Raw genomic sequence first — 25,083 nt, 5'->3', positions numbered from 1 at the left:
TATTTTTTCGCGTAATTTCCGTTTCTGGCCTTAAAAATTACTTAAAACCACTTTTCAAGGGGCCATGAATTTTTTTTTTTTTTAAGTTTTTTTTAATTGATTTCGTATTATTCCCTAAGACCTATTCGTGCCGTATATTTTCACGTTTTCTCAGTGCACCTCCCACGTCGCACGAGAATATACGCATGATTTCATCGGAACATAAATGTTTACACGCCAAAATGGCATGCAAAGACGAGCGTTCGTAGAACGGAGATGGTAGAATAATGGCAGAATCATCAAGTGAAGCATTAAAGCTTTCAAGAGGGGGAGAGGCACATTTTTAAATCGATAAGTTGCCATAGCTCTTAATTTTTCATACTTCTCTTGACTTAATTAGGGTGACGATTGGTCTCTCAGCGTGAACGTGTAAATGTATCTGTGGTCATAATATCCTTAAATACGGCGTGTAGGCTGGTAATGTCTGCTTTTAAATAAATAAGAAACGAAGTAAAGGACAGATTGTTTATTAATCAGATTAATGTACTGCCCGGGACATATCTCAGATTTTTCCCCATATTTGCCATGTCATTTTGGCGTGTAAACGTTTATGTTCCGATGAAATCATGCGTATATTCTCGTGCGACGTGGGAGGTGCACTGAGAAAACGTGAAAATATACGGCACGAATAGGTCTTAGGGAATAATACGAAATCAATTAAAAAAAACTTTAAAAAAAAAAAAAATTCATGGCCCCTTGAAAAGTGGTTTTAAGTAATTTTTAAGGCCAGAAACGAAAAGTACGCGAAAAAATACATAGAAAAACATGTAACGGGTGACATCAAAACGAAGATTTGGCGAGGAACAACCGCGGAAAGAGCGTGCCGCAAATCGCTCAACCCCCACTTTCACCCCATAGCGCCTTAAAAAGTGGTTGTAAGTAATTTTTAAGGTTAGAAACGGAAAGTACGCGAAAAGTTACATAGGAAAACATGTGATGGGTGACATCAAAACGAAGATTTGGCGAGGAACAGCCAAGGAAAGAGCGCGCCGCTGGCCGCTCAACCCCTATTTTTACCCCCTAGCGCCTTTGAAAGTGGTTGTAAGTAATTTTTAAGGCCAGAAATGGAAAGTACGCGAAAAATTACATAAAAAAACATGTAACGGGTGACATCAAAACGAAGATTTGGCGAGGAACAGCCGCGGAAATAGCGCACGCCAGCCGCTCAACTCCCCCACTTCACCCCCCCCCCCGTATCTCCGAAACCACTTTTCAACTCAAGCTGAAATTTTTACCAGAGACTTAGGGCATCATATGCAACAATTTGGCGCAATTCCCGTTTGCAAAATCGAGGGCCTAAAAAGGGGCGAATTTCGACCCATTTTTAACAAGGCTCTTTAATCCATTTATTCCTTTTGATTGAGGGAAAATTCACGGTAAGTTTAAATGCATAAAAAAAATCCGGGTAAACTGCAAATGCATTAAGTACCTACTGTAGTTCTCTTTAAAAAAAAAGAAAAATAAAAGGGAGGAAATTGGGCAGTCTAATTTTGGTCGAATCTATGCAAGTAGCGGCGCCAAGTTCAGCGATTTCTATGATTTTAAAGCCCTTCATCGTTGCCCTTTCATCACCAAAGCACATCATTCACACCCATTTTGCATAAAGAAAATTCGCAACCGTTTTCGAGTAAATGAATACATTTTCAAACGAAACTTCGCAATGTTGCAACGCAATTAAGTCCGTCTGGCTCTCCCCCTCCCAATCACCCTGATCCTTGCTCTTCAGCTTTTTTCGTTACTTCCGATCAAATCAAGACTGTTACAGCCGTGGCATGCAGGAAAATATGGATTTTCGTTCGTTCGATTACGGAGGGCCCGAGGTTCATCAATCCCAACCCGTTTGACTTAACTTAATTACTTCGACCGGTCGCTTGGTGTTAATTAACCCTGATACTCGTGGTGTTAGGGAAAATGAGCCATTTTCGACGTATTTCTGCCAAACGGAACCATGTGCATTAAGACGTGAGCCATGGAGACCCATAAGAATACATGCATAGCAGGGCTCACGACGTAATGCACATAGTTCCGTTTGGCAGAAAAACGCCCATTTATGTTTCACAGTGTGCGAGTATGGACTCATGTGCAAGAGAAGGGTGAGCCTGGAGCCGACCGATGAACAATTCCTCGCTCCTCCGGCGTATCTCTATTTTCACGTAAGCCCCGAAAAGCATAGAGTTATATGGAGAATAGGGCTCACGTGGAAATTGAGATACGTCTTTACGTCAGAGGAGCGATGAATTTTCGGGGTCTTGTCAAAGTTGATAACTAATTTCGAGTTTGGGTGCCTTACTGCATAATGCGGCGCTTTAAGTGCATCCATCTCTTGCAGTTAACCTCTTTAAAAGTTCATTCTCAAACGACTGATGGCCCGAAAGCCATTGGCGGATTCAGCAAATTGGCAACATTGTTTTTCCCTCCATTTAAACCTGTGGAAATGTATCGATTCTCAGAGAGATCAGGTGCTCCGACAAGAATCGATTATTCAACAGGTTTGAATGGAGGAAATCCGATGTTGCCAATTTGCTGGATTCGCCTCTGCCGAAGGTATATCGACAGTGAAAATGCGAGGACGCGTTCCTCAGTTTGCAACGTTGCAGACCTCTTGTAATCCTTTTTTTCTGAAGGGGAAACTAGTGAATGTCGTCTTTTCAAAACGTTGGTGGTATTTGTTCTCTGTGTTGGGAATATTCTATGAAAATTTCAAGGGATGTTGTTGGTTCTGTCTCCTTTTAAAACGTAAAATAAGAGCTGGTATTTGGCAACACCGCCATCGAGATTCACGTTTTAGCAGTTTCCCCGTTGATATCGATGACCATGGCCGAAGAATGCGTGCCGTCGCTGCAACGTTTCCAAATCTCCAATTTTGTTTTATTTTTTTAACCAAATCCTTTAAAGTTACTATGAATTAATAATTTTGAGTTAAAAAATTCCTAGACAATTTTTAAAAAAAAAAGCTGCTTTGAATGGAGAATTTAAGGTTGCAGTCGAAGGCACGCATTTTTCTAATCAATATTTTACTCTGATACGTCATTCCTACATTTCTCACAGTTTTGACTTCAGAATGACGATCCACGCGATGCTCAATGTATTTCCCGAGCTTTTATATTGTAATGTGACTATTTTAGCAGTCAAAATTACTCAAGGACAATTATTCAATAATTTAGACCTGTTAATACAATTGTAGCGTTTTCACATTTTCTAGTATTTAAGCAGTTACACAATTAAGCGATGGAAAAGCATTTAGCAAAAAAGAGAGAGAAAAAATTAATTGATTTTAATTTTAATAGCGTCATTGAATCTCAGAGCAACTGATTCTTATTTAGTTATTTTCATTTACCGCGTCTTATTTCTCATCTAGCACACTGAGTGTATACGTCAACATAACACACAAATTGGATTTATTTCTGATAAAGGCCAAAAATAAGAACAATATGTTTTGATTTATTACAATATCCTTGCGTTTCATGATTAAAGTCGAAAAAAACGTAAGCATCTCGATTTGCGACGTTGCAGCTTTCTCTTAACACATGCTCATTAGAAAAAAAGAACACTGCGAGAAATGGTCCTCTGGGATTTTTAATTTTTTTTTTTTTTTTTCTTTTTTTTTTTTCCATTTCATACAGAAGATTCTGTAAAAATATTAATCAATATCGTTCATTCAATTTTCTTCGAAAAAATGAAAATAAAAGAAAAGTAGCAGATAATATGAAACTTCGCAATTGAGTTACGTGTTTTTGGATGTATACAAGCATCACTACATTACCCGTTATGCGTTACGCTTGCGATTTTACGCCATGGCAAACGAGATTATACGATAGGAAACGTTATGATCGGAACGTTTTCTCTAGCACGGAGAGTCCAGTGGTGTGGCGTGCATGATCGATTATCGATATTTCCCCATTTGAAGCCATGGTGAAGAATCGATTATTAAGGTGTTCGTTGCGAACACCCTGTGTATCGATCTTTTCCCATAGGTTTAAATGACAGCTCAATCGATATATCGCAAAGCACGCCACGGCACTAGGAGAGTCCACTCATTTTCGCATGGCCAACGCCTCAACACAGATTACACTGAAAACGGCCGTAAGGAACGCAGCTAACAATTTCTGTCGTCAAGGTTGATCGCGACAAAATAATGCAATAATGCGATCAATTCAGGTTAGCATTTGCAGTCACAACGCTACCTCTCTATTAGACCCGCTGGTTTTGCTAGGGGCTTTATGTCAGCCAAATTTTTTGGAGGCTTTTAACACTACAACAAATCTAAGAGAATGGTATTGAAAGATCAAAATCGCCCCTCGTAAAGATTAAATTTTAAATGCATAGAGGAAGCTTCTTTGTTCTCCCAAACTGACGCCCTTGTACACGGAGAAAAGAACTTCGTGCGTGGGATCCGAAGTTGAGGTCGTATGGATCTCTGAAGTTTTCGGATGACGTATCTAAAAACTTGAGGTCCAGCTGCCAAAGTTCGGGTCAGACATCTGAAGTACTTCGATGTACTGAAGGGTTCGGGTCACACATCTGAAGTACTCAGGTACATACTAAAATGCCTCGATGTCTGACCCGAACTTCGGCAGCTGGACCTCAAGTTTTTAGAAACGTGATCCGAAAACTTCAGAGATCCATATGACCTAAACTTCGGGTCCCACGCACGAGGTTTTTTTCTCCGTGTAGATATCAACGTAGCTTATCAACTCATATTATCGGTGACGGGACTTGGCCCTGGGGCTTTTGGGCCGGGAGTTGCGCTCGTTTCAGTCGGAGAGGGCGAGCCACCTGGAGGTGTCGGTGGTGCTGGAGATGTCGTTGAAGATGTACTTCTCGTGTTCGGGGACGATGACGGCCCGCCCGAGCTCCGAGGTCCCGAGGAGGCCGTCGTGATGGACGGTGAACTCCACTTTGCACTTGCTCAGCGTCTCCCGGTTCATCGAGAAGTGGAGCAGCTCGTTGAACACCGGGCAGACCGTGTTCCGCTGCACGCTCGTCTTCTTCTTCCGCTTGTCCTTCATCTCCGCTCCCGTGATCTGCACCCGCACGTACGGATCTGCCAAAAAAGACAAAAGGTTCTTAGCGTTCTTAGAGGTTCTTACGAAGCAATTTTAAATTAGATTTACTTAAATTAAAAAAAAGAAGAGCTGAGGAAAGTCGGCCACTGGACGCCTTTAGAAGGAATTAGTATTACCGACCCTACTGCCTTTTATGAATCTAGTGCAACTAATATAACTCTTGTCCGAATGACCAGAGAGTAATTTTTTCCATCTTTTTGTCCATCTGCGCTGAAAAAAAAAAATCTCGGTGTATTTACCAAGAAAAAGGTGAAATTACCACGAATTCAGGGTTCTATTTGATCCCAATTTTTTCTTGGTAAAATTACCATTTATGGAATTGGTAATTTTACCAAGAAATCTCGATAAAATTATTGAACTTTCTCGGTAATTTTACTGGACCTTGGTAAAAACACCAATATTTTTTATCGGCTGTGGTAGAATTACCGAGATAAAATGGCAAAGTTACCGGGAATTGATTACCAATAAAAGTGGTATTCTTACCCGAAAAAAACAGTAAATATACCGGTTTTTAGGTAAGCTTGCCAGTCTGTTTTGGTAAAATTACCAATAACTGGTAAAAAGAGTGAGATGGTAGAGGTACCAACGAACCTTGGTAAAAACGCCGAGAAATTTTTTTTCAGTGTGGATACAGGTTTCAGGACATTCCGTCAACGATTTTTTGTCCGCGTGAATGTTTTGTCCAGTAGTTTACGTCCACGCGTAAAATAAGAGTTGTGTTGAAAGAAACTATAAAAAAATGAATATAAAAGGGGAAAAAACCAAAAGATGAAAGAAATAATTAAAGTGCTTTGGGAATCATTAAATTTGACACGGAACCACCTTAATATTTACAAAACACAGTTTATATTTTCCTTTCATACATTTTTTTTCATCAATTTGAATGAGGAAAATCCACGCAGAGTGTGCAAAGATTTCAACATCATGAGCTGGAAAACGCCGACTCCGCGATTTTAAATATTACAGCCAAACAGAGCGGAGCGGCGCGCGGCGTGCTACCGGCGAAGCGCGAGACGCGCACTAACACCTACAAACCTAAGGGGATACCTCACGCATTGCGCAATGCTTGAAGTATCCCCTTAGGTTTGTAGGCGTCAATGCGCGTTAGGAGTTGGCCAGCCGCACCGCGCCGCGCCGCAGCGTGCCACGGCGCCTCAAACAACTACTTCACAACAGAGGTGTTGTACGGTATCAAACGAAATCGAAGGCGCTTCAACATTTTAAGAATGATAGGCGTCCTTTGAGAGTACGAAGCTTTCCTCGCAAAATAAATCAAGGTACTACGGCACGAACTCCGCTGCCGAAAAAACGCGTGGATATGAACTACTAGAAGAACCAGGTGTACGGACAAAAAATCGTTGTCGAAATGTCCTTCAACTTGGATACACGGTAATTATAAACGGATACATGGTAATTCCATTGATGAACAATGGCGATTTTCCAAGTTGTCAACACTGTTTTTCTCCATTTACATCCATTAAAAATATCCATTTCAGGTGAGGCATGCTGCTTCGCCAAGAATCGATATCTTTTACACACATTCAAATGGAGGGAAAACAGTGTCGCATTTCGGCATTTCAGCACACAAATCGCCGTTTCCTGGACGGAAGAATGTGACTCAATTCTGAAATTGCAAAATCGACTCAAACTGTTCAAGTTTTTACAAGAATGTACCTGTGCAATTTTTTCCCCAGATTTTTCTGATTTTTCCCCGAAATCAGACGAAATATCAGTAAACTTTTTCATTAGAAATGCCCAAGATTCTTCTGATAAAAATGCAATTTGCGAGGGAAAATTTGGCAACACTGAAATAAAGTTACGTTTTTCCCGCAAGAGAAACAACGAAATGAGCTGGACTGCTTTTAACTCACACTTAAAGGGACGGACGCGGAAGCATAAAGCAGTGGAGAGGCGTCAATTACTGATCGATAGTTCCCCATTTGAAGCTGTGGTAGAGAATCGATTATTGAGGGTGTTCCTTGCAAACACCCGGTTTACCGATCCTTTTCCATAGCTTTAAATGGTAGATCAATCGATATATCGCAAATCACGCCGCGCCACTCAAGCGAATTTCACTGAAAACTCAAATCCGATTTTTTTTTCAACCAATTCGATAAATATCTCTCCCCCATAAAAGTTTACTCATGGAGGCAGAGTCTCTTTTCCCTGAGATATATTTCAAACGCAATAATGAAAACTGAATTTTTCCCAACGGGATGCGAAGGGGATTCCAGGATGCAGGGACGCAGATTTCCGGGACCGGGGTAAAATCGTGGGAGGATCCCGAGCGGTGTGCAGGAGCAAGGCGACCGTTAATTTTACGCCAACACAATGAAGAGCCCGGAGGTCCCTCCCTGGGAGAAGCCTCGACAGATTTTAATTCAATGAAGGTGAGGGGTCCTGTCAGGGGACGGACGGGGGCGCAGGGAGGCTTGATTCATCCCTCCGCTGTCTCTCACCTTTCCACCCCGCCCGCCCCGCCGCACAGTGAATCGAGTCAATAAGAGGGGTCAGACAAACTTTAAACTCCTTATAACTCCGTTTATACGAAACTTTGAAGTTTTAAAAGTGGCCCCACTGGTTTTCTCATGAAATTTCCTTCAAGAAACACCCCTTGAAATTTAAAATGTGACGAAAAAAATATAAAAATTTGCAGTTTTAGTAAAAAATTTCGTGTCCGACCTCTCTGATTGGCTCGATCCACTGTGCGCCGCCCCCAAGTTTCTTTTTCAGTAGCCTACATTTTTCACGGCGCTTTTCAGTCAATTCCCAACGCCGAGACTCGAAAAATCTATTTCCACCCCGTTTTAGGCGTCCGTCATTGCATGATGGAGGGCTCGACTGACCCAGGCTAGCCATCGCCGCGCAAAAATGCTAACAAAAGTGAAGGCATAGGATATCGGGTCATCCGAGGTTTATGAAACTTCCCCCGTTTTGAAGTGGCTATAAAGTTGTGGTCAGCCGGGGGCGGCGATTCTAAGGTACTCGTGGTTCGTGGAGTGCGGTCGCCTAAACTGCCTAGCCAGAAACGCCGTATAAACCTCCAGACGTTGCCAAATTTCCTCCGTTAAAATTCGGATTTTCAGGGAAATCTGTGAGTATTTCTCCTCCGATTTATCGTAGAATTATAATCGCAATTATATCTAAATTATCTGAAAAGTTCGTGAGGAAATAATCATAACTCATCTTGAAAATACACATTGTACTGGAGGAAATTCGGCAACTCTTGAATGCTCATGCGGCATTTCTCCTTAGCACGGCAGTAAAGTGCTGTTTTATAATAGTGTTCTTTTCTATCTTTGTTTTATGTCGGTGATATAAAATCTTGATGGTGCTTCCGGGCGGCCGCGCGCGTCTGCGCTTCGAGCGCGAGGAAAGATGAATCGCCTTCAATTTTTCGATATGCAACACGCATGTCCATCGAGCACGAATAGTTGTATCCACGCGCCTTATCAGCGTCGCATATCCTGATCTCGTCCTCACGCGCTTAGTTCCTTTTCTGTCTTTTGTCCTTAGAAACGGACGATCGTCTCTTTCTTCTTTAAAGCGAAAATGTTAATGGTGATGTTAATTGGAGGTTCTGGCTTATATGAACAGTTAAAGTAACATTAAAAAAGAAAAAGGGAGAAAATTGAGATACTAATAATTTTAAAACACTGCACATGAAATATTGAATGTAACAAAGTTCATTTTCAGGCACAGACCAACAGTTTTAACGTTTTTCGGACCATAAAATCTCATTTCATTTTTAAACTTTAAGCCTGTCTTTCATCAGAATCACAAAAATATCGCCAAACATGTTCATGGACTCGACCCTTCAGTTTCTTATTCTTTTCAAACTAAAATCGAGAGAAAAAACACGAAATCTTTCACCCGACATGATGCGATAATTGTTCTCTTAAAAGAACAGCAACAAAGACAGAAAATTATTATTAGTGAAATTATATAACATCATTATTCGTCTACTATCTAATTTTCCTTTAAAAGCTCTTCCCTTGAAATATATTCTCGAGGAACATCAAGCGGTTATTCTTGGAAGATTATATTTATTAAGTTACAGATAAGCATACTTAAACTACCTTCCTCTTTTATACAGCGGCTGAAAACTCTATTCGCCTGCAAATAAAATCGCTGAACCTTTTTCCCATCCCGGTAGGTAAATTACCGATAATTTGATGTTTTACCTCGCGTATAAGCAATGTTACTTGCCGCAGGAGAATCTAGAAATTTGCTTTGGGGCTAGATGTAGACACGTGCAACCGGAAATTCGAAAAACATGATTGTTTAAGTGCGCTTCTTCCGCACAACTCGTCGTTCCTCTGATGTAAGGCAGTGGCGTGGCGTAATTTGCGATATATCGATTGATTTGCCATTTAAAAATATGGAAAAGGATCGATTAACAGGGTGTTAGCGACGAACACCTTAATAATCGAGTCTTTACCATAGCTTCAAATGGGGAAATATCGATATACATCGAAGCACGCCACGCCACTGATGTAAGGACGTATCTCAATTTTCACACGAGCTTCGGAACGCAGTGAGCTACACAGAGAACAGGGCTCACGTGAAAATCCAGATACGCCCTTACGCCTTACGTCAGAGGAGCGAGCGTGTGCCTAATGTTTGCTTTTTAATCCCGTTAATTTCGTGCCTACTTGACAACGGTGTATGCTTCCGTGCTAAGTAGAAACGCCGTGTGAACCTTCTGGCGTTGGCAAATTTCCTCTAGTAAATCGCTAATTTTCGAGAAAATTTGTAAACATTTTCCTTCAAATTTGTCGGATAATTTTGCTCGCGATTACAAATAAAGTTCCTAAAAAGTTCAAGAAAAAATACTCATGGCTTCCTTCAAAAATAAACATTTTATTGAAAGCAATTTGGTAGCTCTCGGATGTTCATACGGCGTTTTTCCCTAGCAGGCAGTATTTTAGACGCATCAAACCTCTTACCGCGAGGCATCGAGTCAGGGCCCGGTTTTGAAAGGAAAGTTCAATATTTGTTGAAGCAGTGTGTTTTCAAATCGAAGTTTTTCGATGAAATAAAATAGTCAATGCAGAATTACTGAGCAAATGTGAGTAGAAACTGGGAAATCAATGCAGGCTGCGGAGTTAAGTAGCTCTCCATGCTTTGGCCCTTCCTTCATCGAATGAGACTCTTGTTGACGGACCCTGGTAATGGAGGTGCGGGGCAAGCGAGCTTGGCGGCATTTCGAGAGTGAGTCTGGAGAGTGAAAGCGGGTGAAGAAGGGGAAGCGACAAAGATAAGCCGCCATTCTCAGGAATTCATGAGAAATCGGTGCTTTTACTGTCGAGAATTCGGGGCCATGTTTCCACATCTGCAGAAAAACCCCACGCTCCGCCATGAGCTTACAATGCTTCATTCAAATGACATCAAGTTTAGTTCTAACTAGGGGGCTATGCCCCTGGCCGCTACGTGGCCCAACCCACAGAGGGCGCTTCGCGCTCTCTTAGGCCCGCGTCGACAAAAGAACGACCGAAAAAAATTAAAAGATTTTCATACCCGCCTCTCATGTATCCAATCTTTCTCTGGCCGGGAGCGATTGGACCAAAAGGAATCGATTGAAAAAATCGGCATTTATTTCAAACTTCACGCCAAGACTGAAACGGAACGGTACGGGGCGTCGCTTGTAGCAAAGGAGCATACCTCCGATTCACTTACCCTCCTAGCAGACCAAGATTCAATATTTCCCGTTTGGTTCAAATTTTGCCCCCCTTCCTAAGCGCTCTCGTCTATTCTTATATAGAAAAAAACCTGGGTCCTATTTCCAAAATCTGATTAGAGCGGGCTCATCTGGGGCCTATCACCTGACGATGACTGAAAAAATCATGGAAATCGGTCCAGTAGAACACTCAAACACGAACTATGACAAAAAATAAAAATTTGCATTGTTTCAATGGGAGAATTTGCAACTTTATCACGTAATTTTTAAAAAAAAAGTGGGTCATTTTTTCAAAATCTGAATAAAACGAGCTCATCTAGAGACAATTGTCTCTTGATAGCCGCAAAAATCATGAAAATCAGCCCGGCAAAACGCTGGAACTAAATGATACCAGATATGCAAATTTAGGAGGTCTCGGAGCTTATAGTATGGATGAAGCTTTCGCATGCAGCAGGGATTTCTGGTACAACCATTCAACCCTTTGTAAAATTTCCCGGGAAAGGAAACAGTAACACAGGCTTGCGTTTTCTCTAAAATCAACTCCCGGGCTCAAAATTAACTCTCCTAGTTTAGGCCGTGATTAAGGAGTTAACATGCCCTGTAAATCCATTCGATTTTCAATTAAGCTCCCCGCATGCAGATGTAGGGTTGAATACATCAGTAAACTTGCCATAACTGATGGACTTATTTGGGAACTTAGTGGTTACCACACACAGTGGTAAAACCCTGCCAATGTAATTGGCCTCATCGCTAAATTGAGAGTTTAATTGAATGCAGGACTGGACTTTCTGCTTAAAGAGTTGGTTGGCCCATCATTACAGCCTTAACTTTCAGAGCTTCTTCGGAGCTTTGAAGCTAATGTTACAGAAAATAATTGACGTTATTGGGACGCAAAAATTACAGAATTGAACACAAGAATTGTACATAAGATTGAATTGAATCAGTGAGAACGAAAACACACCAACTCGGTAACTCGAAATCGCTCAATTTGAATTAAAGACAGTTAATTTACATTAAAGTCATTGAAGTTACAGCATATGTTCCAACTTGGACCTTTAAAGTGTCCATAAAAGCTTGTCTTTCGGCAGCAAAAATCTTTTTCTTAATTTAACTTCTCCACCTATTGTGCAGTTTTGTCTGTGTTTTAATTATTTTCATTTTTCCGAGTTGGCGTGTTTTCGTTCTCACTGATTCAATCGTTAAACTGAAAATCTAAGCTGCATGAAGAACTCTATCATACAGTCCCATTGTTGGTTTTTCAACGTGTAGATGGAAGTTTACTATCTGCCTCCTGTGAATTTAGATTCGAAATCGGACTGCAAAAAAAAATCGGATATGCTTTTTTGCTGCCCCACTCTACCTCCATTTTAAGAGCTCCAATGCTGAGGATCCTTTAGTTTTAATAGGACTTGAGAATTTAACAATGTCATTTGCAACTTTCGAGTTATAATTTTATTGTGAGCAATATTTAACATTCTGCAGAGCTGGCAATGTTGGGAGCATTGTGCTCGCGCATAAAATATGATACTGTTGGCGCGGGGCAAACGTAGGGAAAAACGAATATTCAAATCCTTTCTGCTATCTCTTGAACTAAGTTTCGATGGTGCATCTAGAGGAACGTGTTTCTCAATTATTTACGACTCGCAAATTCGGAATTTTCATTCCGGCGGAAAAAACTGACCCTACTGCTTTTCCAGTGTTTTTTGCCTCACATAAATATTTTTTAAGGAGCAATTCAGAGTCCCGCCTGAAAAATTTGCTTGTCGTGGAACTTACTTATTTGAACCGCGACTAAGGCGAACGGTTTAGACGTAAGAATGGTTCTTATTCTTAGAGGATGTCAATAGATAGGACACAATAAATGTACGTACATATAAAAACGTCCAAAAATGCAATAAAAACTATATAAAAAAAAAAATTGAATTTTCGCCCTTTCAAAAATAGTAGACTCAACTAAGCCAGGGTGTCTACTAAAACAGGCTGGCCAAAAATAAGTACTTTTACAGTAATTTTTCAGTACATTCTCGAGAAATTCAGTACCTCCTTCGACAGAAAAATTCCGTACTTTTTCAGTACCTCCATTTGACGAAATTAAAAAAATTTCAAACATTGGAAATTGCGCCAAAAATGAAAAATGACAAAAAATTCCGTACCTTTTTGCGGAATTTCCGCACTTTTTCAGTACTTCCGGATCGCCCTTAAAAAATCAGTACTATTTCCGGACTTGGAGACACCTTGTCAGCTTCCTGACTTATCTTAGAATCCCGCATCTGCATACAGAAATCAACGGCAGAGACGTCGCGTTTAGAGTTAGGCCTTGTCTCCACGGGCCTTCTCACAAGATTTGTCCCAGGGAAAAATCCCACTTACGAAGTTGGGAAAAATATTGCGTTAATCAATATTTTTCCCAGTACCAAGTATGGTCCTTTTACTCCTAGGACCCACTGAGAGAGGAAGAAGAAGTGTAAACGAATTGTGCGATATTTTGTTGAGTACTCCATTGTTCAGGTTTGTTTAGTTAAAATAATGTGTCTTATTGTCAATTGAGCGCGATTATCATTTTAATCCCGGTTGAATACTCGACTTTATCTAATTTATCTACCCGCGCAAACTAGTCGCAGGACCGTATGAGCCTCGTCCCGTGGAGACGGTAACTGGGAAAAATCCCAGAAGTTTCATTCCTGCGATTCGAACTTGGGACAAATCCTATGAAAACGTCCCGTGGAGACAAGGCCTTATGATTCCCTTTTTGTCGTGGTGTCGTCCGACAGCCGCCCTAAGCTGACAACGCGGTGTGCAACGACGCTTGGGCCGTGGGAACGATTCCACGTAATCGTCTTTGAATGGCGGAGTGGAAATTGGAGCAGATTTTGAGGGAGCAGTAAAGAAAGAACTGTTTGTTATCACGTAGCTCCTGGTGGTTGCCGTCGATGCCAACCAACGGCGGAATGGGCGAGGTTTCTGGCCCCGACTCCTCCGCGGAAAACAATCGTGAACGGGAAGAGAGAAAGGGAAAGAGAGGGAGAGATAGAGACAGAAAAAGAAACGTGCGGAGAAAGACACACGCGAGAGGGCGGAATTTTTTGCCGGGCAATTTGTTTTTACGCGGCTTCTCTGTTTCTTCCCCGGCCCGTTTTTCGCCCCCTTGTTACGACTCGTTCCGAACCATCGCACGCCGCACAATGGAATGAGCCTTTGCAAGAGATCGGAGAAACACATCGGCATGTAACACATATTAGCGCCTACAAGACTGCATGAATACTTCACCCATTGCGCCAATCACAGTGCGGTGAGGAGCGTAGCGGTTGGCGTGAAACGTACAGCGCCTACAAGACTGCAGGAATACTTCACGCATTGCGCCAATCACAGTGCGATCAGCGCGGCGCAGCTGGATTAATTTGGAAACTTTTAAAGGAGGGTTTCTCGATTACTGGAATGGTTTTGTCGCCGTAACAGACAACACATTTTTCGGTAGTAGTAAGGGTCATTACTCGAATTTGTTGGCATTAATCTACACGGGGCTACGTGTTATAACGCTTTTCAGAGATTTATCGCTCTACTTTTCAATTTTAATGTATAAATGGCCGAAAATGTGCTGTCTGTTACGCTGACTTTTTACCACTTAACAGACTGCACATTTTTGGAATTTACATGATATTAATTCAGAAGTAGAGCAATAAATTATTAGAAAGCAGGGCCGGATTTAGGGGGTGGCCACATGGGCCGCGGCCCATAGCGGCAAATTTAGGGGGCGGCAAATTTTGCAATTTTTTTTAAATGTAGGTATAAAAAAAATCGGATTCAGAGAAAAAACTACTAACGAGATGAGGCGACAAAATCTCTCATTTCCTGAGAGTGTAGTAATTTCTATTTTGTCGTCTTTCGGTGATACAAGAGACAGCGCGGCGCGGCGCAGAAAGCAATGATGACGAGGACTTGAGATTAAAAAAAGCCCTCGGCGCGGCGGACGGCATGTAACACATACCTAGTAGCGCCTACAAAACTGCGTGAATACTTCACGCATTGCGTCGAACACAGTGCGGTCAGCAGCGGTCGGCGTGAAACGCATAGCGCCTACAAGACTGCATGAATACTTCACGCATTGCGCTAAACACAGTGTAGTCAGCGCGGCCCGAGCGGAAGTTGAAATCATTTACCCCCATTAATGTTTGTTCTTTCACAATATTTTCGTTCATTTCTTATAAATGCAAGGCATTGTCCACACAGAGATAGGTTTACGGAACTTAATTTTTGCGCAAAGTTCCGTGAACTTCAGCTAGTAGTGTTGATAGGGCTTTCGCAAAAAATGTGTCTAACTCGAGTAAACGCGTCTTATGCACCCCTTTCCCTCCGGCACGTTCACTTGATGGTTTTTTATTGATGTCTTAAAACGACTGAGAAAGGGGCTGCACAATACAGGCGGCCCATGGGCGGCAAGTAGGTAAATCCGGCCCTGTTAGAAAGCGTTGTAAATCGTAACCCTTTCAAGATTAATGCGAAAAAATTCGAGTGATTATCATTTCTACTAAAAATATGACCGAAAAATGTGTTGTCTGTTACGGCGACAAAACTATTCCAGTTATCGTGAAACCACCCTAATGCTTACATCGATTACTAAAGTGCGACACCACGCACCTCAATTGCGGTGTTTCAAAATCTTTGCTCCTGGTTTATTTTTTTGAAGAGGAACAAGTCAGCTTTATAGCTTGAAATGTATCAGAATATTGTGCTGTCAGAGAAAAAAAATCAAGAAAGTTTTCAAGAAATTACGTAAACATATTTTCCAAGGAATAAACAAAGTAGTATCAGTCTATAACGTCGTAAGTAGCTATACGTGGTCGCGTATTTTAGCCATTGACTTTTTTGTTAGTACTTAGAAAAATCTTTGGTTTTTGAACCATGCTGTTGTGAGGTTAGGTTAGGTTAGGTTAGGTTAACACACCATTAGTAGTGGTGGATGAAATAGTGACTTTTGGCTTTTGAACCACACAGACGTATAGATACCATACCATTCTTATAACAATTGGGTATCTTTGTATGGTTCAAAGACCGAAACCACTACTAATAGTTTTCTATATGAACATTAGTATGGTTCATAAACTATAGATTTTACTCAGAGTGAGGAAGTTTAAAAGTGGCTCCATATAGGTTTTATCGTAAAATTCATATATTCAACACCCCCTATGATGGGGGTAAAACTATAAGAGCAACGCGTAACGCATAATGTCTGGCGGGAAGAACTTCGGAAGGTCGAACCGCGAAGCGGTCAGGGTGCGTAGCCCCCCTTTAAATTTAAACGATGTAACGAAATAAACATCAAAAGCAGTTTTGGTCCGACTTCTTCCCCAAATTGGTCCACTGTGCGCTAAGGGGACGGATTTCAATTCCTCGACTTGGTGAACTCCTCTCGCGGTGACGTCAAGTGAATTTCCATGGAAGTCGGGAAGATTTTATAAAATTGATATTTAGTCAAATACCAGCGATTTTCCATGCGCTCGTAACGCCTGACACCTTCGGGGGCTGTTCATGATTACGTCGCACCGAAATTCGAAATTTTAGTCCTCTCGTCCCCCCTCCTTCCCACCGCCCACGATCCTCATCCCGCTCTCCATTCCCCTCCCTTTCTCTCCCCCCTGTTGTTGCACCCTCCTCAGCAGGCCAACAACTCCCACCCCCCCCCCTGGACAATCCTACACGAAAAAATTTAAATTGCCGATTTAACAACCCAATTGCTAAAAAAAAGTGACTGCAATGTTTCAAAGTAGATTTTACAAAGGAAAAAAAATGCTACTTTCACCACCATTGTAAGCTAATTTAATATCAGTGGCATTTTTTTGTTGTAAAATCTACATTGAAACATTGCAGTCACTTTTTTCAGTAATTGAATTGTCAAATCAGCAATTTAATTTTTTCCGAGTAACATATTAGTACCTTGGAAAACAAGGGTCACAATGGGTCAGCTGCGCTGGTCACAGAATCGTGTTTTGATGCTTGGAAAAATGTTGTTTGGACAGATCTTCTTATTTTTAGATAATCTACAGAAATTAAGCACCGAGACACGATTGTGTGACCAGCACATCTAATCCATTAACATTTGGGCCACATTATTCTATTAAGACATACTAATTCCAGCTCACTTTAGAAACAACGTATGTGCCACTATAGTGTTCCTATGCAGATAAGTGTTTTTACATAGTTCTTAATTGCAAAATGAAGTCCACTCCTTGAAAAAATCTATTTATTCGCACTCTCATTGTACATGGAAGAGGCCTCGTGTGTGTGATGTAAAATGATAACCATCGCCAGATACGAGATGAACTCCAAACTTGCGATTTGCATGAAAAATGAGGGCAGTTATTTTGAGACGAAAATATGTAATTATAACCCTTTTGCTCGAAGCTTTTGATTTAACTTCACGCACTGCTAGATTCGTATCCCTACGTTATAGGGTAATTTTTTGGCATTTTTTCAGCATTGCACCGTTATACTTATATCGATATCATTTCCTACCATGTCATTCACCTGAAGCGTTTCTCAAAGAAGCATATTGCCTCATAATTCTTTTTCAAAGTTATAAACCAAAAGCTAGCAATTTCGTGCTTAACCACGTGCGCACGCATGCAGAGGCGGATCCAGTAAGTTGGCAACACTGGCCAATTTACTAACAAACTCTATTTAAACCTGCGTTGAATAATCGATTCCTGTCAGAGCAACTGGTCTTCCGAGAATCGATATATTTCCATGGGTTTAAAGAGAGAAAAACAATGCTACCAAGTTCTGGATTCACCAATGTACACATGAGGTACATTACAAAACTGTGAAAAAGCTCGGTCAATTTTTCATCGGTTCCGAGTAGCCTTGAACTTGACTGATAAGTGAAATTTTACTGGGTGTGTGGTTAAATGAGCTCCTACACGGAAGGATAAATTGAGATACTTCTTATTCCAAGCAACTTTGAACGGGAGACCAAATTGCAAATCGATTGCTCTCTTTTTAGCCGGCAATTCGAAAGTTTCTAGCCCTCTCTCTCGACAAAAATAACTTCCCAGCTTGAGTGGCGAAAAATCCCTCAAGTGAGGAAGTGACAGCTCGCAGGGAAAGGTTAGGAAGTTCCGAAAGTTTTCTCAATTTCAGCTTTATCTGTCTCCTCGTAGTCGCACATCGTTGACCTCTCTTCGTTGCGTGGGAGAAGATGCCTCCAAGAGCAAGAATATGAACCTTCAATTTCGCATTAAAATCGGAAACGACATATTTTTCGGTGACGTGGCGTGCTTTGTGACATATCGATTGATCTGCCATATTCAAACCTATGGAAAAGGATCGATAAACAGGGAATTTGCGACGAACACCTTAATAATCGATTCTGTATGACAGCTTCAAATGGGTGAATATCGATTTTCACGCTTCGCCATATTTCGTCTCGGGCGGAAGTTCAGTGGTTCTGAGGCTTTAATTTTTGCCAGCTGCCAGAATCAGTAACATTGAAAAGTATACCAGTGCTCCAGATCCAAAAAGTACCTAGCTCACATTTTCGAAAAACTCCAGTTATGGCGCTCTCGAAATCTCCATTAACGCTTCCATGTGTCTGGAAAAAATGGTAGCCCTATCTTACACCGGTTATGAGTTACGAAGTTTCAGGAATTGTGATTTACCTTGGAATCAATGGGGGCGACGCGTGGTTTTCCCCTCAAACCGCGAAAAGATTAGTATGGAGTTAGGTATCTTTTGGTTCTGGGGTACTGATACAAAGGGCGTCTTGCTCATAAATTTGACTGAAATTATGCACGTTGAAATTCACTAACCTATATTCATAAGCGGTTAACGAGATGTATTGATGAACCATATTTGAAAATATTTACAAAATACACGTTATATTTTCTTTTAATACATATTTTTTTTTCATCAATTAAAACGAGAATAATCCATACAGGATGTGCAAACATTTCAAAATCATGAGTTGAATAGCGCTGACTCCGCCAGATTAAATATTAGAGCCTAACACAAAGCGGAGCGGCGACGAACTGGCGTTGCGCAATGCGTGAAGTATCCCTGTTAGGTTTGTAGGCGCTAATGCGCGTTTCGCGCTGGCTGCCCGCCTGCCGCACCGCAGCGTGCCACGAGGCTTGAAGCAACTATTTCACACTATTGCACAGTATCATACGAAACTGAAGGCGCTCTAATATATTAAGAATGGCAGGCATCCATCAAAAGTACGGAAAATAAATCAAGATACTACGGCCCAAAAAGAGAGCAGTAAACCAAAAACTCACTAAGTCCTAGCATCTGTAATTAGTGACGTTTAGCATACACTTTATCGCCTGGCTGTGAGTTGCTTAATCGCCATCGGCTATAAAAGGCTATAAGAAATTGTGTAGCCGGCTATAGAAGCTATTGGAAATCCTACAGCCGGCCGTAGGTCGATGGTATTTTGGAACACATATCGACGGTGAAACTACCAAACCACGTATCTCGTTTGCGGTGTTTAAAAATCTACGCTCGCATTTTATTTTTTTGAGGTAGACCAAATCAATATCATTCCTTGAAATTTTCACAGAATTTTCTCCGCACGAAGAGGAAAAATCACAGAAATTTTCAAGACTGGACGTTAAGTAGTTTTTCATTTAAAAAATAAAGTATGACAGGAAGTCTGCGACGTCGCAAACCGAGATACGTGGTTTGGTAGTTTCACCGTCGATATTCTACTGCCAATTTTTACCAGGGTAGAGGCAAAGTAATCAGTGCCTTTTTACGTATTAATTTAATGAAGTACTATTTATTCACGAATGGCTTGCCATTGCCGGCAATTGCCAGTTGCCTGTGACACTTATATACACAAATTCTGAGCAGAGAATTGGAAAAACGGAATAAGTCAGTCTCAAACGATATCAGTCTCGGATGCATGTCATGCCGTGGATCTTTTGTGTCCATTTACTGGCATTGTTAGATATAGGTAGGATAAAAAGTCGTTTCATTTTCGTTCATTAATTTATTTATTTGTTTGAATGAATAATTTTTCATCCAGCTTTTGCCTTTTTATTTTCATCTCAATACCGAAGCTTTGATACAAAACCGCCGACTGGCCTCAGACAAACTGCGACGATTAGTTTACCGTAAAACGCGGCTCGCAGAGTGAGCGAACTTTTTTGAGGGCTCCAAGCCACCGATGATCCATCAGTGTCACAACGAGGAGCCTACGCTGCCGTCCTAAGTAAAAATGCCGTATGAGCATTCAAATGTTGCCAAATTCCTTCTTTGAAAATGTCTATTTTTGAAAAAAGTTATGAATAGGTTTCCTTGAAATTTTCAGACTTATTAGGTTAAATTACGAACGGATTTCTCTGAAAAATCGAGAGAGAAATATTCAAAAATTTCCCTGAAAATTCGTAATTTGTAGAAGGAAATTTGGCAACGCCTGATGGCTCATACGGCGTTCTACCTTAGCACGGAAGTATGGTGAGCCGTAATCATTCTATTAAAGCATCCTGGGATTCCGGGACCGTGGAATAGGGCGGAGAGTGGTGTTTCACAAAGGAATATGGGAGGATTTATCAGGTCCTCCACAATTTTGCTTTACTGAGTGACGGATTCAATTACAAAATAGCTAATCATGTCTCAATGACGATCAGAAAGCTCCAGCTTTGATTCTTCAAAGATGGCATTTTTGTCTTCCTCCATTGACACCCATTATGAATATCGATTATAGATGATGCAACCTATCTGACTACCGTTAAGCGTTACGCGTTACGCTTATGATTTTCATTAGCGGATCCAGCAAATTGGCAATACTGTCTTTTCTCCATTTAAACCTATAGAAATGTATCGATTCTTGGAAGGGCCAGGTGCTCCGACATAATCGATAATTTAGCATAGGTTTAAATGGAGGCAATCCGGTGTTGCCAAATTGCTGGATCCGCCTCTGATGATTATATACGATAGAGTGAGATTGTAGAGGCATCTTGTTCCTTTAAATTTTAAAATACTGTAAATTCAACACTTCTATTGACTTGGCCGAGCAAAAGAAACCCTTAGAAATAAAATTCAGATAATGCAAGGCAATCGAAAAACTAATTTGAGGACAGTAATTTTGATTTTCAGTTTTCCATGCTGAAAGCTCTCCAATTCTCTCTAACTTAACATGTCTACATTTTGAGCTATAATTTGCTTTATTTATTTACAGTGAATCGTTTTTAAGCACTGTAGCGTCGCTTGAATTCTCGGTTTCTTTTCTTGAAGCTTAAATTTTGTACTGAAGAATCAACATTCGCAATTTTTGGACGCTCTTCGCGCCAATGCGCTACATTATGCAAAAACTTCTCCAAATTACAATCGAGTTATATAATTTTTTTCCGACCTTAGCGGCCGTTTAACCCGACTTCATCACAAACAATTGATACTGTAAATATGTAGAACAACACAAACTTACCGGACGATGATCGAGTTAGATCTACTACTCTTAAATTCCTAGCTTCTATTATATTCACATTAAGTCTTTCGGCTCCGGGAAGATATGCTAAAGACACACGGAGTTCTCCTAAATCAACCTGCAAACAAAATTTGATTTTTATAAAATTTAGAGCTCATATTTTGAAAAAAATGAATGGTGAACAGTAAATACTTTTGTGCAACAAAACGAGAAACGCAATAAGGCTGATTTTGGTTGTACACATGTTGTTATGACCTTGCTGAAAATTTTCCCATGGAAAACTTTCCGTTCTAGTTGCCCTCAAAGATTTTGTCACACATCGATGACATAAGCTTAAAAATATACCTAATTTTGTCGATCTAGGTGCCTCCCTGAAAACTTTAACACCATTAGTGTCATTGTGTAACCATTGTGTATGGAAAATACTGAATTCTTCATTCCAGCTTTATTTAAGAAGTCGAGTCTCAAAATTTCAGTGCCAGAATGCTGAACCCCGAATCCTCATTTTTAAAGTCAAAATGAAAAGAACCGCGACTGGCAGGTACTCACCGAGTCACATTTTGAAAAACATTAAGTTGGTAGTGGTTTTCACTTTAATCAGTCGTAAATGTCCTCTTGTCGAAAATACGAAGTCGAGAAAAAATATTTTGAACGTGAAAACTGCCGTTAACTTTATCCTAAAGTTGATTGTGAGTTCTATAGAGGAATAGAACTTGAAACCTCGATTTCCTGCTTCAAACTTGTTGCGCTTCGGTTCGTTTCTGTTAATTTTGGTCCGAAGCGAGGGTAGCTTGTCCGCATGTCGTCACCTCCCGGCCAAAGTATCATAAGCGCCATGCGACGTTTCAAAATTTCCTCCGCCATCCCTGGTAAAAATTGGCAGTAGAATCTGTGTTCCAAAATACCATAGACCTACGGCCGGCTGTAAGATTTCCAATAGCTTCTATAGCCGGCTACACAATTTATTATAGCCTTTTATAGCCGATGGCGACTGAGCAACAGCCAGGCGATAAAGTGTATGCTAAACGTTACTAATTACGGATTCTAGGACTTAGTGAGTTTTAGGATTTTTCAGTTTTCAGAGCGTTGAGCGGCAGTTAATTTTTTGGTTTACTGCTCTCTTTTTGGGCCGTAGTATCTTGATTTATATTGCTAGGAAGGCTCCGTACTTTTGATGGATGCCTGCCATTCCTAATATATTAGAGCGCCTTCAGTTGCGTATGATACTGTGCAATACCTCTGGTGTGAAATAGTTGCTTCAAGCGCCGGGCACGCTGCGGCGCGGCGCAGCAGGCGGGCAGCCAGCGCGAAACGCGCATTGGCGCCTACAAACCTAACAGGAATACTTCACGCGTTGCGCAATGCGTGAAGTATCCCTGTTAGGTTTGGAGGCGCCAGTGCGTCGCTTTGTATTACACTGGAAAAAAAACACATTGGATCTAGAGTCCAGACTCTTGAAAACATTGACAAGAAAAAATACTCTTGATTCAATCAGATTTGAGCTTAAATCAAAAGGAAATCCGCTCAAATTAAGAGGCTCCGTTCTTGATTTAAGCTTAAATCCGATTGAATCAAGATTATTTTTTCTTGTCGATGCTTTTAAGAGTCTGGACTCTAGATCCAATGTGTTTTTTTTTCCCCAGTGTAGGCTCTAATATTTAATCTGGCGGAGTCAGCGTTATTCAACTCATGATATTGAAATGTTTGCACATCCTGTATGGATTATTCTCATTTTAATTGATGAAAAAAAATATGTATTAAAGGAAAATATAATGTGTGTTTTGTAAATATTGAGGTGGTTCCGTATCAAACTTAATGATTTCCAAAGCACAGGAATTTCTACACAATTTCTATAGTCTTTTATAATCGATAACGCAAAAGTAACAGCCAGGCGATAAAGTATAAAGCCCGGCGATAGGAACTATAGCCCGGCTGCATAATTTTTTATCGCTTCGTATAGCCCGGCCGTATGATTTTCTCCGCATTCTACAGCCAGCTATATGCTTTTCTGTAGCCTTCTTTAGCCGGCTGTAAGAATTCCTATGTTATTTTGAAACGCAGCTTTTATCGCCAATTTTTACCAGGGATTTTATTTTTTTGCAGAGAACTTGTTCGACAAAGCTTACTAAATTTTCTTTGAGCCGCCGATAAAATTCTGTGAACTTTTCGAACAGATTCAACCAAAAATTTCTCTGTGAAAAAACAAAATGGCGGCGGAAATTTTGAAACGCCCTATGGCGCTTGTGATACTTTAGTCGGAAGGTGCCGATGCACATAACTTGTTCAATCAATTTGGGGCGAAACCATTTTTAAGGCCGGGACGATGTCTTAAAATTTTAGTAGACGAGCCATCTTCATCCCCTTTGAGCGCTAATAGATACGCGGCGTGACATGTAAGCGCCCCTATGAGAGCGGTTTTTTTGATAAATGGAACGGCCATTTATTTTTATCCTCGATTCAGTGACTCGCATAGCAGCTGTCACCAGGTCTAACGAAGCAGTTACCCTGTCCTGCGGAGCTAAGTAATGACCGGAGGGTTTCAAACAAAACGCTCCCTCCAGACGAATATTTCCGCGCCATTGCTCTTCGAGTTAAAAACAAATCGCACGAAGTAGCGAAAGACAAAAGAAAAGTCGCCGTTTTACCGCAACCGTAAGTTTTTCTTCGGAGGAGCCACCTCCATTCTGACGAGGACCCTGTCATGCATGTATTCTCATGAGTCTCAGGGCCCAGGTCATGGAGTAGACAGTTCTTTTTTATTTAAGTGCCTCCAACTAGTAGCCGGCGTGTATCTCAGTGCCGGCAAACCGATGTTTCATCTGAGTCTATAATATACTTTGCAGGAGACCAAATGCGTGCAAAAAGACAGTGCATTCAGTGCAGAATTTGAGCAATAATCCACAAGGAATACTTTGTTCTCGCAACTTTATTCCGCTCCCGCTCTTCATTTGAATTTCAAACTTGTCCCGATTTTGCCGCCAATACACTAGACGATCTGAGAGGTGCACCTCTCAAAGAGAAAAAAACTTCGGTCATACGAACCGAGTATCTGGTGTAAATATTTTCCCCCAAAACTTTTAGACAATCTTGAACGCAGTTCACTCTAGAATATCTAAAAATTTCGAGGAAAAATATGCTTAAATGACGTCAAAAACACATGTTTTATTAAAGAGGATTTCGCAACTCTCGAATGTTCATACGGCGTTCTTCCTCAGTATGGCAGTATATACATCACGGGAAACGGTCCTAAAGATGCAAAAACCTCCTTCTTTTTCTCTATAGTAAGAGCGGCCCCTACCCATCCCCTTTTCCACCCCTGAGCCCGAATAAAAAAGGGTAAGAAACCGACCCGACAACGCGGAGGGATGGTTGGCGTAACGACTTGAGCTCGGCGAGCGAGAACAGGGATTGCTCTTAACCCAATGACCGCCGCGCCATGCCCCCGCCCCCGCCCGCGTTTGCGCAGCTTTGGCGAAGGGGCGTTTTTCAATGTTAACGTGAGCCCTGTTCTCCGTATATCTCTATGCTTTCCGGGGCTCATTTGGAGATCGAGATACGCCGTTATGTCAGAGGGACGACGACTTGCGCTCGCGGAATCGCGTTCGCCTGTTTTGTTTGCTCCTGTTCTCCGTGTATGCGTCGCAGCGCTCTTCCGCGCCACGACCCACGACGCTCGGCTTACATCATTCACGCGCTGTCTCCTGTCCATGCCGGATCTTTTCGTCGCCGACTGACAGTCGATTGGAAGGGATGCCCGGGAGGAGGGGATGAAAGTCCCTGTTATGGTTCACCATATGGAACTTCTCTCCCATATACCTTCCATAGGTTGCAATAAATAAGAAACAAACGCGGGAAATGTGATCCAAATGCATAAA

The 25,083-nt window shown here is 41.3% G+C and overlaps 1 protein-coding gene across 4 annotated transcripts in view; it reads right to left on the bottom strand.

Moving 5' to 3' along the window:
- Positions 1-3,612: 3,612 nt before the first annotated feature.
- Positions 3,613-25,083, bottom strand: part of Sytalpha (Synaptotagmin alpha) — a 144,736-nt gene continuing 123,265 nt past the window's right edge. For all 4 annotated transcript variants that reach the window (XM_019058874.2, XM_072300327.1, XM_072300326.1 and 1 more), the window contains 2 exons: positions 21,209-21,326; positions 3,613-5,083 (listed from right to left, as the gene is read on the bottom strand). In XM_019058874.2, coding sequence (XP_018914419.2) covers positions 4,794-5,083; positions 21,209-21,326 — 408 coding nt within the window. In that variant the 3' untranslated portion in view covers positions 3,613-4,793. The remainder of the gene's footprint in view (positions 5,084-21,208; positions 21,327-25,083) is intronic.

The sequence above is a fragment of the Bemisia tabaci genome, chromosome 5, assembly GCF_918797505.1.
Source record: "Bemisia tabaci chromosome 5, PGI_BMITA_v3".
Lineage (NCBI taxonomy): Eukaryota > Metazoa > Arthropoda > Insecta > Hemiptera > Aleyrodidae > Bemisia > Bemisia tabaci.
The sequence above is the reverse complement of the archived record's forward strand: the minus strand, read 5'-3'. Positions and strand labels throughout refer to the sequence as shown.